At 54.7% G+C, this 17,151-nt stretch overlaps 1 protein-coding gene across 1 annotated transcript in view; it reads left to right on the top strand.

Moving 5' to 3' along the window:
- Positions 1-2,675: 2,675 nt before the first annotated feature.
- PIEZO1 (piezo type mechanosensitive ion channel component 1) overlaps positions 2,676-17,151 on the top strand; it is a 103,229-nt gene continuing 88,753 nt past the window's right edge. The window contains exon 1 of the mRNA XM_054048840.1: positions 2,676-3,254. Within this exon, the coding sequence (XP_053904815.1) occupies positions 3,191-3,254 (64 nt within the window). The 5' untranslated portion in view covers positions 2,676-3,190. The remainder of the gene's footprint in view (positions 3,255-17,151) is intronic.

Here is a 17,151-nt window from a genome sequence, read left to right on the forward strand (position 1 = left end):
CCCATATGAATGGAGGATCTGAGAAGACAATGGCAAATCCAATCATCAGGACATTGACACCTAGCAACCAATGACCCAGAGGGATATGGACTTCCCTGCCTCTCCTGGGGGAAGCTGAACCGTCTCTAGCTCCAGATCAAAGGACTGGAGAGGTGTGAGAGTTGGCTGCTGGAAGGAATCGAAGGAGGAGGTGAGAGAGAGAGGGAGACCTTGAACCAAGGGGTTCACTGCAGCTTGGCTGGGCTTTGGGCTAACCAGAATGGACTATGCTTTAACCTTCATTTGTGTACGCTACCCTAAGGACTTCCTACACTGTCTATCAGTCAATGAATATATCTTACTGTTTTGACAACGCTGTGTGAGTCTCACTGCAAATGTGAACAGAGCTCACGATGTGAAGCAGGCGTGCTGAAGGCTCAGAGGTCCAGTCTAAGGAGGTGGTGAAGATGTATGTCTTACCCTGGAGGAAGAGCGAGACACCCAGAGGGTCTGGCGCCCTGATGGGTTTCTCCTAGAAGGTGTTCCAAAGCTGGAGCCGGAGCACCGATCCTGTGGACCCTGGGACTAACTGTCCTGGATATTAGAGAGACAAGATGGGCGACGTACTATCTTTTATTGAACCAACTTCTGAGAGAGTCAAACTTACCCAGAGCTCTTCTGCAGCTCTGCCAAAGGTACTCAGAGCATCACAGCCAAATACCAGGTGGAACAGATTGGGTAGCAGAAGTGGTTAATACATATTTAAAGGGACCATTCAAGGTGAAATGGCTCATTAACACCCCTGCAGTCAGAGGGGAAATAAAAACAGGGGGGGAGGGGTTAGCAGGCTACAGATTGTTGTAATGAGCCATAAATCCAGTGTCTTTATTAAGCCCATGACAGGTTTCAGAGTAGCAGCCGTGTTAGTCTGTATCCACAAAAAGAACAGGAGTACTTTATTAAGCCCATGATTTTTTCTGTCTAGCAGAGCTTTTATTGCCAGGCTCATCTTTTGAAGGTGTGTGTGCAGGTTTCCTGTGAGGACGAGAACTGAGAGGTCAGATATGGAGTGATCGTCTGTAAAAAGGGTTTGCCCACAGGTGATAGGGTGTTTTTGTCTTTTATCATTTTCCTGTGTGAGTTCAATCGAGTGCATAGTGACTGTCTAGTTTCACCCACATAGTTGCTATTGGGGCATTTCGTGCACGGGATGAGGTACATCGCATGTTGTGATCAGCATGTGTAGGACCCATGGATCTTGAAAGGTGTATTGTGGGGGGGTTGATCACTGTAGCAGAGGAGATATGTCTGCAGGTTTTGCATCTGTTATAAGTCGGATACAATACTGGAATTGGTCCCCAAGGCTTAACCCTGCTTCTCACCAGGTCCTGAAAACCCTGTCCACAGAAAAGTTTTCAACTAGTAATCATCACGCCTTGGTTTGCACTTCATCTACAATACTGCCCTGGTGGTCTGGCAGGGTCTGGTAGTGCACTGAGTTGGTGTGCCCTGGTCTGTGTAGATCTTGCTTTTGATGATGAGCTTAGTATGGTTAGAGATTGTTCGAAGGCCAAAAGAGGGGGAGAGATTTCTTTTAATAATGCCTCCTTATGGGGCCCAGTGTGGTGTGGTAGGTGACAACTAGGGAGATGCAGCCAAAGGTGGTTGTTCCCCCCATTGAAGCAGGTTCTTTTGGGAGTATTTGGGTGGCCCATTCCATGCTGCACTCTACATCTCTGGTGAAGTGTCCCTGTTTGGTGAAGGCGGTTTTAAACATGTTAAGTTGTGTATCTTGGACTTTCTCCTGGGAGCATATGCTGTGGTATCTGAGGGGTTGGCTGGAGATTGGAGTGGTTACTGGAGCTGCAAAGGTTGGTGTGGTGATCTGTTGTCTCTAGGGCTCCATTGCTGAAGCTGATCATGGTGCCCAGGAAGTTGGTGGTGGTGCGGGTGGATGGGTGCTGATGGTTGAAGTTGTGGTGGAAAGGGTGGAAGGCAGGTGAGCTCTGGCTAAGGTGTCTGGCTCCTGGCATATGGCTCTGATGGGGTGGGAGGGAGAAGAGGATTCGTTGTTAATTTGCACAAGGCACCGCTCAGATTGGTTTCTCCTTTTCTAAACGGCAGCAGGGACCAAGGCTCTGATCCGATCCCACTTCACGGATAAAAGGGGTCTCCCAAAGCTCCCCCTCCACCAACCCAGCCGCAGTCTCCTCCTTGCGCAGGGCAGCCCGAGATACAGCAGCGTGCGCGCACGTTCCTGCCAGCTCCGTCTCCTTTCCGACAGGGCCCCCCACGCCGCAGGGTGGGTGCTGGGTGCTCCCGGGGAGCCAGCGTGGTCCCGGCGCTAGGTGGAGCTGGCTCCCCGGCTGAGCGCGGCGGCTGCCCGGGGACGGGCAGGGAGTGGGAGCCGCTGGCGCAGGCCAGGGGGGCCACAGCAAAGCGCAAGTTGGAGGCACAGCGCCTTGTGGCCGCAACTTGCACACGTGCTGCGGGGATCCGAGCCAGGCCCGGGGGCATTAGGAGCAGGAGCCGTGCCCGGGGAGTGTGTGTGTGTGTGGGGGGGGGGGGGGCAGCTGTAGCTTCCCCATGAGCCCTCCCCGCCAGGCCCGGGGGCCCCTGCCCGCGCAGCGCCTCCCCCCGGGCAGGCTGGGGGTGTGCTGGGGCGGGTGCACCCAGGACCCGAGAGAGGCGAGAGCCCGCCACTCCCAGGCGGCCCTGCCCTGCCCAGCCTAGGGGGGCTGAAGGGAAGCGGCCCGGGGCTGGGCAGGGAGGAGACCGCGCCTATAAAGACCCGTGGGAGAGCAGCCGGGCCCAGCCCGCCGAGCTCTGCCCCGCGATAAATCCACCTTCTTCCTTCCCCCGCATCAGACTTTCCACTGGAGCGCCGGGGCCGGGCTGCTCGGGTTACACACGAGCCTGCGCGGGGCAGCGCGGCTGGGGCGGGAAGGGGGCTCCGCGATGCCGCGTCGTTCCGCCCCCCGGGCTCGGAGCGGGCCCCGCTGATCGGCCCGCAGCAGGGGGGTCAGCCGCGCCCGGGCCCGAGACGGTCCCCGCGGGAGCTGCCCGGCACCGAGGGATGGTTGCGCGCGGAGCCAGCCAGGGCTTGCCCAGCGCCATGCGCTGCGGGCGGCCCCTGGGCTCCGCCTGACCGCGGGCGCCGGCCGGCGGGGAGTCTGGGCGCTTCTCCCCCACCCTGAAGGCGCGGGGCGGGATGGAGCTGCGGGCGCTGTGTGGGGCGCTGTACTGGCTGCTGCTGCCGCTCTCGCTCCTGGCCGGTGAGTAAGGAACTGCCCCCCTCCGCCCCACGTTTGCCAGAGCCGGGGAGGGGGCGGCCGCTGGGGGTCCAGGCGAGGCCGCGTGGGTCGGGAGTTCCCCTGGGGCTCAGAGCCTAGGTCCGCCCGAGCCCCCTGCCGCCGGGACCGGGCTGCTCGCCGCGCGCGGGGGCTGGGTGTGGCTATTGGAGATGTGGGGGGGGGACCCTGCCAGCCCCCATGTGTGCCGCGCTGGGAGGACTCGCCAGCGTCGCGTGGAGAAACTTTGTGTCGGCTCTGGGCGCTTCTGCTGCCCGTCCCTTTGCAGAGCGGAGCGTTGCACATTCCTCGCTGCTGGTGGGCGGTCCCGCGTGGGGAGCTCGCTGTGACTCACCTGCACGCGTGGGAGAGCGGGCTCGAGAAGGAGACCAGGCTAGGGGGAGAGTCCCGTGTGAACTCGACCTGTCCAGTCCCTCCGCACGCAGCACGTGGGCTGCCATGGCCGGGGCCGCTGTCAGAGCAGCGCGGGCATGTCCGTGGAGTGAAGGGACAAGCAGGAGAGAAACGGGGGTCACGATATAAAAACCACAGATCAGTCTCCCCTTTACTTTTCCCCACCCACCAGTCCCTGAATTGCTTCATGTTGACGCTAGGTACATCCCCAGCAGCAATGTCCCTGCCCATATGGGGCACCACCTCTCTGGCTTTCCTCTTCATTTCAACAATCTTTCTTCCCCGCCCGATGAGGCCTTAAGAAAAGACCCCCCCTGTCCCATCCTCACCCTTCTGGCTGCACCCCCACCCTTCTAGTTGGAAGTAGGTGACCAGATGTCCCGATTTTATAGGGACAGTCCCAATTTTGGGGTCTTTTTCTTACATAGGCTCCTATTACCCCCCCAGTCCCTGTACCAATTTTTCACACTTGCTGTCTGGTCACCCTAAGTTGGAAGGGACTGGGCAGGAACCCAACCATGTTCCTGTCTTAGCCTCAAGGGCCTTTGTTTAGTGACCTGAGGTGCTCCCATGGGTGAGAGGTTAGCATAGATCAGTGGTTCTCAGCCAGGGGTACGCAGAGGTCTTCCAGCAGATACATCAGCTCATCTAGATATTTGCCTAGTTTTACAACAGGCGACATAAAAGGCACTAGCGAAGTTGGTACAAACTAAAATGTCACAAAGACAATGACTTGTTTATACTGCTCTGTATACTATACACTGAAATGTGAGTACAATATTTATATTCCAATTGATTTCTTTTATAATGATATGGTAAAAGTAAGCAGTTTTTCAGTGCATCCGAAGAAGTGGGCTGTAGTCCACGAAAGCTTATGCTCTAATAAATTTGTTAGTCTCTAAGGTGCCACAAGTACTCCTGTTCTTTTTGCGGATACAGACTAACACGGCTGCTACTCTGAAACTAGGTACTATGGCAACCAGTGACATGCAAATACTCACAATAATTTCCCCCTACTTTACTCACACCTTCTTGTCAACTGTTTCAAATGACCACCCTGATTACCACTACAAAAGTTTCAGAGTAGCAGCCGTGTTAGTCTGTATCCGCAAAAAGAAGAACAGGAGTACTTGTGGTACCTTAGAGACTAATAAATTTGTTAGTCTCTAAGGTGCCACAAGTACTCCTGTTCTTCTTTTCACTACAAAAGTGAGTTTTCCTCCTGTTGATAATAGCCCACTTCCACTTTATTTGCCTCGACCCCCCCCCCCACCACCACCACTTGGTAAGGCAACTCCCATCTTCTCATGTACTGTTATGTTGTATTTTCCACTCCATGCATCTGATGAAATGGGTTCTAGCCCACGAAAGCTTATGCCCAAATAACTGTGTTAGTCTCTAAGGTGCCACTAGTACTCCTCGTTGTTCTTGTTTTTGCTGATACAGACTAATACGGCTACCCCTCTGAAACCTGTCACAATAGTATGTCATCTTTTGAAGAGTGACTGGCCTGTCAATCACCACTGATGTGCGTGGCACATTCGAGACCTGTAAGACACCATGATCCCTACCCTGAACAGCATGTTTGAAGAACAAACTTGCATCAAAGCCCTGAATGCATAGAGTGGGATAAAATCAGGTGTCCTACTTTCCAAGATCCTTTGTGTTCATGCCCTGGGTGAACCTGACTTTCTGCTTTTAGGCACCTGTGGAACTCCTTGCCAGGGGATGTTGTGAAGGCCAGATGTGTAACTGGGTTCAAAAAAGAATCAGATAAGTTCATGGAGGACAGTCCAGCAATGGCCATTAACCAAGATGATCAGGGACACAACCCCATGCTCTGGGTGTCCCAAAAACTCTGACTGCCAGAAGCTGGGACTCGATGACTGGGGATGGATCACTCAATAATTGACCTGTTCTGTTCACTCCCTCTGAAGCATCTGGTTCTGGCGAGTGTTGGAAGACCGGATACTGGGCTAGATGAACCTTTGGTCTGACCCAGTATGGCCATTCTTATGTTTTTACATTCTGTTGTCCCAAGACACAGTCTTAGGGGGTAGAAAAACAAACAACTTCTGCGTAGTGCTGCTGAGGGAGTAGCTCGTACAAATTTTCCCCAGGCAGCAGGGAAATGTATCGAATCAGTGCAGGCCAGCTGTTAACAAACATTCTCTTTACCTGACTTGCCTGTTGCTAGGTGAGTGGGACCACGTCTGTTAACAGGACATTGTCAAGAGGTTTAGGTTTGAAAAAGGAGTCTGCTGTGTCCAGTGGATGGAGTACAGGACTGGGAGTCAGACCTGGCTTCCGAGTCTGTCAGGGAATCACTGTGAGAACTCAGCCTCTGGGCCTCGGATTCCTTCTCTATCGAGTGGGGACAGTGATGCTTGTCTTTGAAGCGTTCTGAGAGCTGCTGGTGTAAATACTAGCTGTTTTATTCCAGGTTTTTTAACTCACAATCCAGTGACCCATCAAATAGCAGTGTCTGAGGAGTGGAAATGTCTCAGAACAAACACGCAGCGTATGTGGTAGAATGTCAGCGACACAAAGCATAGTGGTGCAAGACCCAGGGCCACGCTGCCCTCAGATGAGAGTGACCCAGCTGGGGAAGGAACTGCCGGAGATTAGAATCAAGCAACTGAGCAGTCATGGAAATGCTGCAAATCCTTCCTCTCTGATAAAGCTTTTCTACCACAAGTAGAATGATCTATTCCACATCAGCCATTCCTCAGCAGAACCTCCCTCCCCTTCTCCCTGCAGAACTCCAGAGATAATGAAGTCCCTAATGTTCTTCATGTGTTGTCAATCTGTCCTCAGTGGAAGGCACCCAGCTACTATGCTGGTGAGTGGCAGTACAAAACCCTAAGACAGAGGTGGTTTTAATCCTATCAGGTGGTAGTAACAGGTGTTCGTTGTTTTTTTTGAAGTGAGTGTCATTTTTGCAAGAGTTATTATTCAGAATGATAAAACATAGTGAGTCCTACCAAGGCATGAGTATGTGAAGTAGGAAAAAGTTATGATGCTGGAGTCTGTTGCATCCAAGTTTCTTTACTTAGAAATCTAACTTCTTACTCTTCCTCCCCGGCCTCTGTCTGAAGTCTCTGCATGCATCAAGTCAGCCAGTATTTCAGAAATATTTAAAAAGCAAACTTCTGCTCATCCCTGAGCTGTTTCTGTTACTCCAGAGTTTACTTTTGCAATCTAATTTCCAGAAACTTGTGAGAGAGGGACTGACTGGTGTACGGTGACACAGGCAGCGGTTAGAAAATCTCTGCTGAGTTTCCAGGAGCTGTGCTAATAGCCTGCAGTTTTGACTAATTTTGGCTTTTCCCCCTAATCCGTTCACTCAGCCCGGAGAAAGTATCAGTCTGTTAACAGAACATTCTGGGTAACTTGTATGCTTGGGGAAAACCCACCTTGGCTGTAGCAACTGGTTTTCAGAGAGGTCAAATCAATAATAAAAAGCTGCTCTCAGACTGTTTTAAGCAATGTTATTCTTTGGAGACAGATGCACCACCAGCCTGAGCACCCATTTGGCTACTAGTCTGGAAAATACCAGTGTCCTGAGACTTAAAAAACAGAATCAACTCTTTCAATCTGTGCTGCTCTGTGAAGTACGTTAGCTGACAGTGGACTGTCAGTTTACCTTTAAATAGACACTAATGAAAAGCCCTGTTGGGTCATCCAGCCCAGTGCTCTGCAGATGAAGGATTGCCCTCAACAACTTCCTTGTGTTTTGTCTGGCCAAGTTTTGAAAAAGTCCCAGGCTATGAGGCTTCCACCATTTCCCCAGGGAGATGAACCACAGCCAAAGACATCTTTAGATTCTAGTTAGAAACTGGGAGGCTGTGGGGGGAGGGAAGGTAGCGTGTGGCTTTCCAACCCAAATTCTGTGGCAAACTGCTGCTTGGAGGAAAAAGGAGAGCGGTTGAGGGGAAAATCTGCAGCTGTGAAAAGCTGTAGTGTGACTCTTCTCCAGTAGGTCAAAATAGCTTGACTCCTTTTGCCAGCAGCAGTGCCACCTCCTCCAATTAATAAACTGAAACTGATTGCCATGAGCTGTCAGGCTGCATTTGGGAGCACGGCAGGGCAGGATGTGATTTACAGGGATTCAGGTGGCAAAGTGGGCTTTCTTGGCGGTTACAGAAAATCTGACTCTCTCTTTAGTTGACTTTTTTTTTTTTTTTTTTTTTTTGGTGGCAGAGGCGTTTTTAAAAGTTGCTGACTTCCTATTTGTTCTAGTGTGTGTCTCTCTCTCAAGCAGTGACTCACCGTGACAGAGTGTGCAGGATGTGAGAAGATAATTATAATTCTGCCTGCAAACACCACTACGAGAGTGTGTCTATGTGTCTGTTACAAACCCACTTTTTTGGGTGTTAACCACAGCCGCAAGAAGTTGCTGTGGAGTGTTTCAGGCTGGGAGCAAGGATTTGTTTCCCAAATTTGCTTCATGGTGGTTTGGGCATCTTGGAGATACACATGGTTGTAAAATATACAGGGGCAGATCCTCACCTGGTGTAAACTGGTGTAGCACTGTTGACTTCGGTGGGGCCTACTGTCATTTTCCCCAGTTGAGGTTTTGGCTGGTTATGTGTGTGTTCACAATGGATATAATCTCCTTCTACAAGAGACTTCCTCTGCTTGTCCCTGTAGTTGAACAACAGCTGAGATTATTTAGACTGAAAGAACTTGTTTGCTGTTCAGTCAGTTTTGACAGTGACACGAGCCTTGTCAGTTTCACCTTCTGCCCTGGCTTAGTGCTGGCAGCATTTGCGTTCACAGCACTGCAGGCAAATATTTAAAGTCCCAAAACTGTGTTCTTTAAAATCCTATTAAAATTGCTTAACTTCCCCCTGCACATTAGGTTCTGTAGTTGTTTCTTTACACTGGGAACTTAGTTAAGTAGCCACTGTCCTTTTTAGTTCTAGGAGTTCAAATATAAGACTCTTGGGTGTGCTCAAAACTGTTTTTTTCAAAATGGAATGTTCAGGTGACCAGCTCCCAGTATGATGTGGGGAAGAATATTGCGAAACGCCTGCCAAGTTATTTCCTTCTGAGAACGGCTGTTAGGCATGTCTGTGGTATTGAACACCACTGTGCCTGAGCACTTTGCAAACACCACCAATAAACCCCACAATAGCTCTGTGAGCTTGGGAAGAACTGTGCATTCTCTGGATGGGGAAACTGAGGCACAGAGAGGGGACATCACTTATCCAAATTCACACAGTGAGTCCGTGGAAGAACCATCAATAAAACCAGATCTCCTTACTCCCTTCCAAAATCCAGAACATAACCAAAGTCCTGCAGCTTCTTTCTGTACAACATCTCTAAAACATAACCCTCCCTCCCCATCCCAGCTGCTTGTCCCTGCCTTAGTCTTCTCCTGTTCTAGTATCCTGTATCCTCTCCAGTCCATCCAAAACTCCCTCGCTGCATCCTCTCCCCTGTAGTGTCACTTTTCTGCCTCCCTTTTGGGGTGCATGTGAACTGTAAGCCCCATATTGTCTCTTTCCAGGCTCTCCATGACACTGCCCTGATCATGCGTCTACCCTGGTCTTATTAGGGGTCCCATCTCCATGCCAGCCTCTGTTCCCCTTCAGTCTCTTTTCACTATTGTCTCTGCTGCCAGCAGCCTTCCAAATCTTGTCCTCTTCCTCGCCCACCTCACTTCAGCTACTCCTGAAGCCCATCTCTGGAAGCACCACATGTGGAAAGGAGCAGGCATCTTCACTGCCAGCCCAGAGTGCTTGGCTTGGCTCCAGGCACTGGTCCAGGTCCATCACTTCAGTACGGTTCCTCAAGAACGCCGTGTCCATACAGCCTGCCCTAACCTTGCCTCGCCCACTAGTTGCTTTGCTCAGATGCCTCGGCTCCTTCCTCTTCCTGCCCCCTTGCCTGTAGACTGTTCCTCTTCTAAGCAGTTTAGGGCAGGGAGCTTGTGTATGTGGGAAACACCTGGCACATTTACAGTGCTACCCCGGGGAGCTATTTCCTCACTGGTCCCACCCAGCTGTCTCCATTGTGCCAGAGGTTCTGCTCTTGGTCAGAGGCAGTAATTGTGAATGGAAGCCCCTGTGCGCCCACAGATCTCAGGGTAAGGCTTGACATGGCTAGGGCCTGTGGCTGGGGCAGGCGTGTGCACTCGGACCCGATCTCGGCCTGCGATCTCATGCCCACCACAGGGAAGACGGACATGTGGTGATCAGCGTGATGTGCGTTAAAGCTCTGTGTAGACGAGGCCGTTTGTAGCTTTAGCGTGTATTTGCTGGTGGAGGTTCCTTGTCTGTACTAGAGTTTTGTTTAAAATGATGGCAATACCAGCTTGGAATACCAGGACCCGAGCAGACTCCTGACCATGAGGAACTGGCACGGAAACTGCTCCTCGACTGCCCTCTGTCCACACCAGGACTGCGCTAAGGGTGGGATAAGGACCCCGCTCCAATGTGACCTGCTCTCGAAAAGCCTTATTTCCCTGGGTTTCCGCCTCTCTCACGTGTTCGGTGTATTACAGGAGTTCCCCTGACCCCACCTGTTTAATAATGTAATTATAGGGGGTATTTTTAGGGGTTTCTCTCCTGGACGAGCCCAGGCGTTAGGTGCTGGCTGCTGTTAACCAGCCTCCCTATTTTAGCTTTTATTTTCTTTTCTTCCTGAAATAAATACTCCATGAAGTAGGCTCCAGCCAACGACTCCACTCTCCCCAAGCTGCTGCTTGTCCGGGAGAGTGGGCTGCACAGCCAGTCACCTGCTGTGGTTGGGTTCTTTTTTTAACTAGAAGAGAAGTAAAACGGCATCAGTGTCTGCTTTTTACGGGCAGGGCCTCAAAGAAAAAAATAACTGGTGCTTGTAACAAAGTGCCAGTCTGCACGGTGTGCGGTGGTGTGTGTGTAGTGCCAGTCTGCACGGTGTGCGGTGGTGTGTGTGTAGTGCCAGTCTGCACGGTGTGCGGTGGTGTGTGCGTGTGTGTAGTGCCAGTCTGCACGGTGTGCGGTGGTGTGTGTGTAGTGCCAGTCTGCACGGTGTGCGGTGGTCTGTGTGTAGTGCCAGTCTGCACGGTGTGCGGTGGTGTGTGTGTGTGTGTAGTGCCAGTCTGCACGGTGTGCGGTGGTGTGTGTGTAGTGCCAGTCTGCACGGTGTGCGGTGGTGTGTGCGTGTGTGTAGTGCCAGTCTGCACGGTGTGCGGTGGTGTGTGTGTAGTGCCAGTCTGCAGGGTGTGCGGTGGTGTGTGTGTAGTGCCAGTCTGCACGGTGTGCGGTGGTGTGTGTGTAGTGCCAGTCTGCAGGGTGTGCGGTGGTGTGTGTGTAGTGCCAGTCTGCACGGTGTGCGGTGGTGTGTGCGTGTGTGTAGTGCCAGTCTGCACGGTGTGCGGTGGTGTGTGTGTAGTGCCAGTCTGCACGGTGTGCGGTGGTGTGTGTGTGTGTGTAGTGCCAGTCTGCACGGTGTGCGGTGGTGTGTGTGTGTGTGTAGTGCCAGTCTGCACGGTGTGCGGTGGTGTGTGCGTGTGTGTAGTGCCAGTCTGCACGGTGTGCGGTGGTGTGTGTGTGTAGTGCCAGTCTGCACGGTGTGCGGTGGTGTGTGCGTGTGTAGTGCCAGTCTGCACGGTGTGCGGTGGTGTGTGCGTGTGTGTAGTGCCAGTCTGCACGGTGTGCGGTGGTGTGTGCGTGTGTGTAGTGCCAGTCTGCACGGTGTGCGGTGGTGTGTGCGTGTGTGTAGTGCCAGTCTGCACGGTGTGCGGTGGTGTGTGTGTGTGTGTAGTGCCAGTCTGCACGGTGTGCGGTGGTGTGTGTGTGTGTGTGTGTAGTGCCAGTCTGCACGGTGTGCGGTGGTGTGTGTGTGTGTGTGTGTAGTGCCAGTCTGCACGGTGTGCGGTGGTGTGTGCGTGTGTGTGTGTAGTGCCAGTCTGCATGGTGTGCGGTGGTGTGTGCGTGTGTGTAGTGCCAGTCTGCACGGTGTGCGGTGGTGTGTGCGTGTGTGTAGTGCCAGTCTGCACGGTGTGCGGTGGTGTGTGCGTGTGTGTAGTGCCAGTCTGCACGGTGTGCGGTGGTGTGTGTGTGTGTGTAGTGCCAGTCTGCACGGTGTGCGGTGGTGTGTGCGTGTGTGTGTGTAGTGCCAGTCTGCACGGTGTGCGGTGGTGTGTGCGTGTGTGTAGTGCCAGTCTGCACGGTGTGCGGTGGTGTGTGCGTGTGTGTAGTGCCAGTCTGCACGGTGTGCGGTGGTGTGTGTGTAGTGCCAGTCTGCACGGTGTGCGGTGGTGTGTGTGTGTGTGTAGTGCCAGTCTGCACGGTGTGCGGTGGTGTGTGTGTGTGTGTAGTGCCAGTCTGCACGGTGTGCGGTGGTGCGTGCGTGTAGTGCCAGTCTGCACGGTGTGCGGTGGTGTGTGTGTAGTGCCAGTCTGCAGGGTGTGCGGTGGTGTGTGTGTAGTGCCAGTCTGCACGGTGTGCGGTGGTGTGTGTGTGTAGTGCCAGTCTGCACGGTGTGCGGTGGTGTGTGCGTGTAGTGCCAGTCTGCACGGTGTGCGGTGGTGTGTGTGTGTGTGTGTAGTGCCAGTCTGCACGGTGTGCGGTGGTCTGTGTGTGTGTGTGTAGTGCCAGTCTGCACGGTGTGCGGTGGTGTGTGTGTGTGTAGTGCCAGTCTGCACGGTGTGCGGTGGTGTGTGTGTGTGTAGTGCCAGTCTGCACGGTGTGCGGTGGTCTGTGTGTGTGTGTGTAGTGCCAGTCTGCACGGTGTGCGGTGGTGTGTGTGTGTGTGTAGTGCCAGTCTGCACGGTGTGCGGTGGTCTGTGTGTGTGTGTGTAGTGCCAGTCTGCACGGTGTGCGGTGGTGTGTGTGTGTGTGTAGTGCCAGTCTGCACGGTGTGCGGTGGTCTGTGTGTAGTGCCAGTCTGCACGGTGTGCGGTGGTCTGTGTGTAGTGCCAGTCTGCACGGTGTGCGGTGGTCTGTGTGTGTAGTGCCAGTCTGCACGGTGTGCGGTGGTCTGTGTGTAGTGCCAGTCTGCACGGTGTGCGGTGGTCTGTGTGTGTGTGGCATATGTGCATGTACAACTATGTCCTGTGTGCAGGGTCCTAAACCAGCACAAGTTTCTCCCCTCTGGGCCTTGCTTAAGGGCATGTGCATGAGCACACCTGTAGGACCTCGGCCTTGCACCCTGCACCACTTCTCACCAACCCTATCTCTGTGCGACATCTCCCTCCCCTCCCCAAACACTTTTGTCATCTTGCAAGGCTGGCTTCAGTCCTGCCCGTCTAGTTTTTGGTTTCACTTTGCTCCCCTCCCTCCTCTCTTCCCAGCCCCTCCTGTCCTGTCCGTCCCCCCACGGTCCCTCCATGCCAGTCGCATTGTTTGGCAGCTGCCATACAAACCTGCCCATGATCAGCCTTGTGCAAAAGTTGCTGTGTAAACAAATTCCAAGCGGTGGAATGTAAGCGCACCCTGCTGGGTGGGCCAGTCTCATCTTCCTTGGGCCTGCGATACTGGCTGGGGTTTCTAGCTGATCTGGAGCGTTGGGGGGCACTGGGACAGCGGTGCCTGTGCTCTGGGTTATTGATTCGCTCTCAGACTGTTTAGCACTCTGCTCCCGTCGGACACAGCGAGACAGAACGCCGCACACGTCCGAGGGCTTGGAGGCCAATTTGTCTTGTCAATGAACCGGCTCTGCACGTCTTCGGCCCCCTGCGTGGTTCTCTGAGCCCTCTGCAATGCCATTCGGATAGTAGAGATCCAGCTTAGACCAGTGGGCCTCTGTATACGGTCACCTGGCTGTATCCTGGCTCTGTTGGGTGGTTAAAACCACTGAAGCATTGAGCTCTTTTGGGAGGGAGAGGTGGGGGCTGTTCCACTGATTCATTGACGTTGTTTTTTTCCGAAGGGTCCATGCTGCTGACTGTGTGTCCTGGCCGGCCGGGGGAAGTGGGACCGGGGAGGGCAGCTGCACTGTAGTCAGCTTGCGAGTTTACACAGTGGCGTGTGCTGGGCTACGGGGGTGGGGGTGGGCTTGTTTAAACAACGGGTGTTTAACTTCACTGCAGTGGCGTAAACTGCTGAGACCCGGACAGCGAATGGAAACTATGATGGCAGTGCGGGAAATGTAGCTGTTGGGAGAGAGAGAGAACTGGGCAGTCGTCCGAAAGCAGGAATCGGGTAGCTTGGTATCTAGCGTGGGCCTTACATCTCCAAGGGCAGTGTGGCTGGTGACTGCAGCCCCACTCTTCTTGGCCAGTGTAAAATGCCCCCGCTGGGATCTGACATTTGAGTGAGACTTGCAGATAAGTAATGGAGTTACCGTTGCTCAGCACGCCGCGTTAATGACACCTCCTGGGAACTTGGCTCGGGAAGCTAAAGCAGAGAGAGTGACTTGCCCCCAGGCCACAGCGGGGTTGGTGTCAGCACTGGGATTAGGACCGAGTTCTTGGTTCCCACTCCTTCTTCAGCCCATGCCTCTCTCTTGATTCTTTGTGTCTTTCTCCCCTCACTGGGTGATGCTAGGCTTCTCTCAGCTCAGCAGGGGGCTAGCTTATGGGCTGGGAAGCTTGTGCAAAGGGCAATGTGACTCCCATAAATCTCTGAGAATGTTGAGCTGGCCAATGTGAGTGAATCTGGTCCTGCCAGGGCCGAGGTGCAAGAGGAGAGAGATCGAACGCCTGGAACACTTTCCTTTCCAGTCCTTCCAGGGTCTCAGACGCGGAAACCCCAGGGTGCAGGTAATGCTCTGAGATGGGTATGGGGCTGGGCAGCCCAGCTGGGCCCCGACACCTACCCAGCAGAGCTCTGCTCCACTGGGGGCAACAGGGCTGTTTTGGGATCGCAGGGTCTGTTATGAAGAGTTGCGGGTTCACACCCGGGACAGCAGCTGTTTCAGCCCTTGACCGTGAAGCTGCATTCTCAGGGTTCCTCTGCTGTTCAGCCCTGCTCATCCCGGTGGGCACAGCAGGGACTGAGTTGGCAGCCGCCCTTTACCACACACAGGTCCTGCTGAGTTCCCTGCCTGCCTATGAAGATTGAAGTTTGCAGGCAGATTCCAGCCCCCCAGGTCGGGGCAGCACCATCTCCCCTCTGACGGGGGATCATTGCCCTTAGTGCAGGCTGTTGGCATTCCCCATGTCTGGCCCCAGTGAGCCCAGACTTCCTAGCCAAGCGTGCTCCTTGGGTTATCCCTGAAAAGCACCCAGCAGGCCCAGCTAGTGCAGAATTTAACAGCCCATCTCTTAAGAGGGAAACCTCTGAGCCCCCAGTGCTGTGCCCTGCCTGGGACCCAGTTCGCTCCTAAGCCACTTCTCCCTGCATCCCATCGTAGGGCCAGTGGGGTCCCTTCTGCTGGTTGGTTTGGGGGCAGGGACTTGTCCAGACCCCTCGCTGCCTGGGAACCCCCAGCTCCTGGACTGATGGGGGAGGGGTTTGCATCCCTTTCCCAGCGTGCCAGGGGCTCTGTTCTGGGTCTGTGGAGCCGGGCGACTGCACGCTGTTGTTTCAGTGATCGTGAGCTGCTTGTGGGCTGCACTGGTACATAAACCACCCCTCCCCAAACTCCTCACGGAGGGCAGCCACACACTGTGCAGAGGGGCCTTGCAATGGGCAGGGCTGTGGGGCAGGGAGGGACATGGTGGGGAAGCATCTCAGATGGAGGGGAAGAGGGAGACCACCGGGGCACAGTAGAGCAGCCAGGGGATGAGAAATTGGGGTGGCTGGTCTGAGCGAGCCCCTGGAGCTCTCGGTTGGCTCTGGAGCGAGCTGGCAAGCCGGCGATGGTGCTGGAGAAGGAGCCGTGGTCCCGTGCAGGCTCTGGCGGCGGGAATGTCTGCCATCCTTGGGGCTAAAGCAGAGAGTCTTCCCACATTGTTTTACTTGATTCTGCCAGGGCTGCGACCTAAAGGTGTGTCGGCCACACACTGGCCAGGCCATCGGGACGCTGAGATTTCTCTGTCCCCTTCAGCAGCTCTGGGCTAGCACAATGTCCACACATCCTGGCTCCGCATCCCAATGAGCTGAGGGCTGGGGCATGCTCCAGTGCCCCCTCCCCCCCAGCTGAATGCACAGGGGCTGTGTGGCCTAGTGATTGGCGCACAGGACTTAGGAACTGCTGCTGGGAGGGTTGTGACCCTTAATGTCTGCAGACAGCTTTGGGAGCCTGGGGTGACGGGCTGTGGAAGTGCAAATGATTCCTAGGGGTGTCTGCGCCTGCCAGTCCTGAGAGCCAGAGGGTGCGTTGCACACAGCTCTCTCCTGTACCCCGCCATGCGCCTGGGGCGCCCTCCCCATTGCTGCAGGGGCAGGTTCCCGCCCTAATCGGAAGGGCTGGTGGTGCAGAATGGAGCTGGGGCCACGTATCCATCTGTAATAGCCAAGCTCCCCCTTCCCTGCTGTCTGAGCTGCACCGGTGGCCTGCTCTCCCTCTGGGTGTCTGTCTGTCTGTGCCCGGAACCTGCTCTCCCTCTGGGTGTCTGTCTGTCTGTGCCCGGAGCCTGCTCTCCCTCTGGGTGTCTGTCTGTCTGTGCCCGGAGCCTGCTCTCCCTCTGGGTGTCTGTCTGTCTGCTCGGAGCCTGCTCTCCCTCTGGGTGTCTGTCTGTCTGTGCCCGGAGCCTGCTCTCCCTCTGGGTGTCTGTCTGTCTGTGCCCGGAGCCTGCTCTCTCTCTGGGTGTCTGTCTGTCTGCCCGGAACCTGCCTGTCACGCTGGCTCCTGCTGCCTAGACATCCCCTTTGTGCCACTGCTGAGCCGAGGGTGGGCACAGGCTTCCTGTGGGGACGAGAGCAGCGGAGTCCGGGCCAGGGGCTTGTCCGGCCTCCTCCGCTGGGAAGTGAAACCTGGGCTGAGCCCTCTGCCCCTCCCAGCTCAGCGTCCCTGCTGGCCTCCTGGGTTTGTGGTGTATGGTCCTGCCTGGTGGAAGCGGCAGCCCGTAATAGAGCTCTTCTTGGCAGGGCCGGGCAGGGTCTTTCGGCCACCTCCCCGTTAAGATCTATTTATAGCAGAGCAAAGAAGCTGGCTCCCTTGTGAGGCATGCCTTGTGCCCCTGCCGGAGAGTTGGGCTGCTCCTCTAACGCCTGGACCCCTCTGCACCCCCCACTCTTCACTCAAAGGTGGCATCCAGACCCGTGGGGCTGCCACAATAGTGCCCTGGGGTGGGAGCTGCCCCTTCAGAGAAGCAATCTGGCTGCAGCCTGTCATGCTTTCCATGGCCACTGGCAAGGGAGATGAGCACTGCCCAGCCTCTCCCCAGACAGCCTGCTTGAAATGCCTGGGTCCAGATGGCCACCCCCTCGGAGTTTGGTGACCCCGACGCCCTCCGCCAGCGGAGGCCCCAGGGATCATTAGCAGATGTCTGCATCTCCCGGCGCAGTTAGGAGTTGGATTCATTTTCCATAGAAACAGGATGTAGTGGGTGAAATGGCATTTCTGATCGCCTCTTCCAGTAACAGGAAATCTCGACTGATTTGCTAGGAATCTGGCTGGCCGGGAGCGTGTTCGATACGTCCCTGGC

Source organism: Malaclemys terrapin, chromosome 14, assembly GCF_027887155.1.
Source record: "Malaclemys terrapin pileata isolate rMalTer1 chromosome 14, rMalTer1.hap1, whole genome shotgun sequence".
In the NCBI taxonomy this organism is placed as follows: domain Eukaryota; kingdom Metazoa; phylum Chordata; order Testudines; family Emydidae; genus Malaclemys; species Malaclemys terrapin.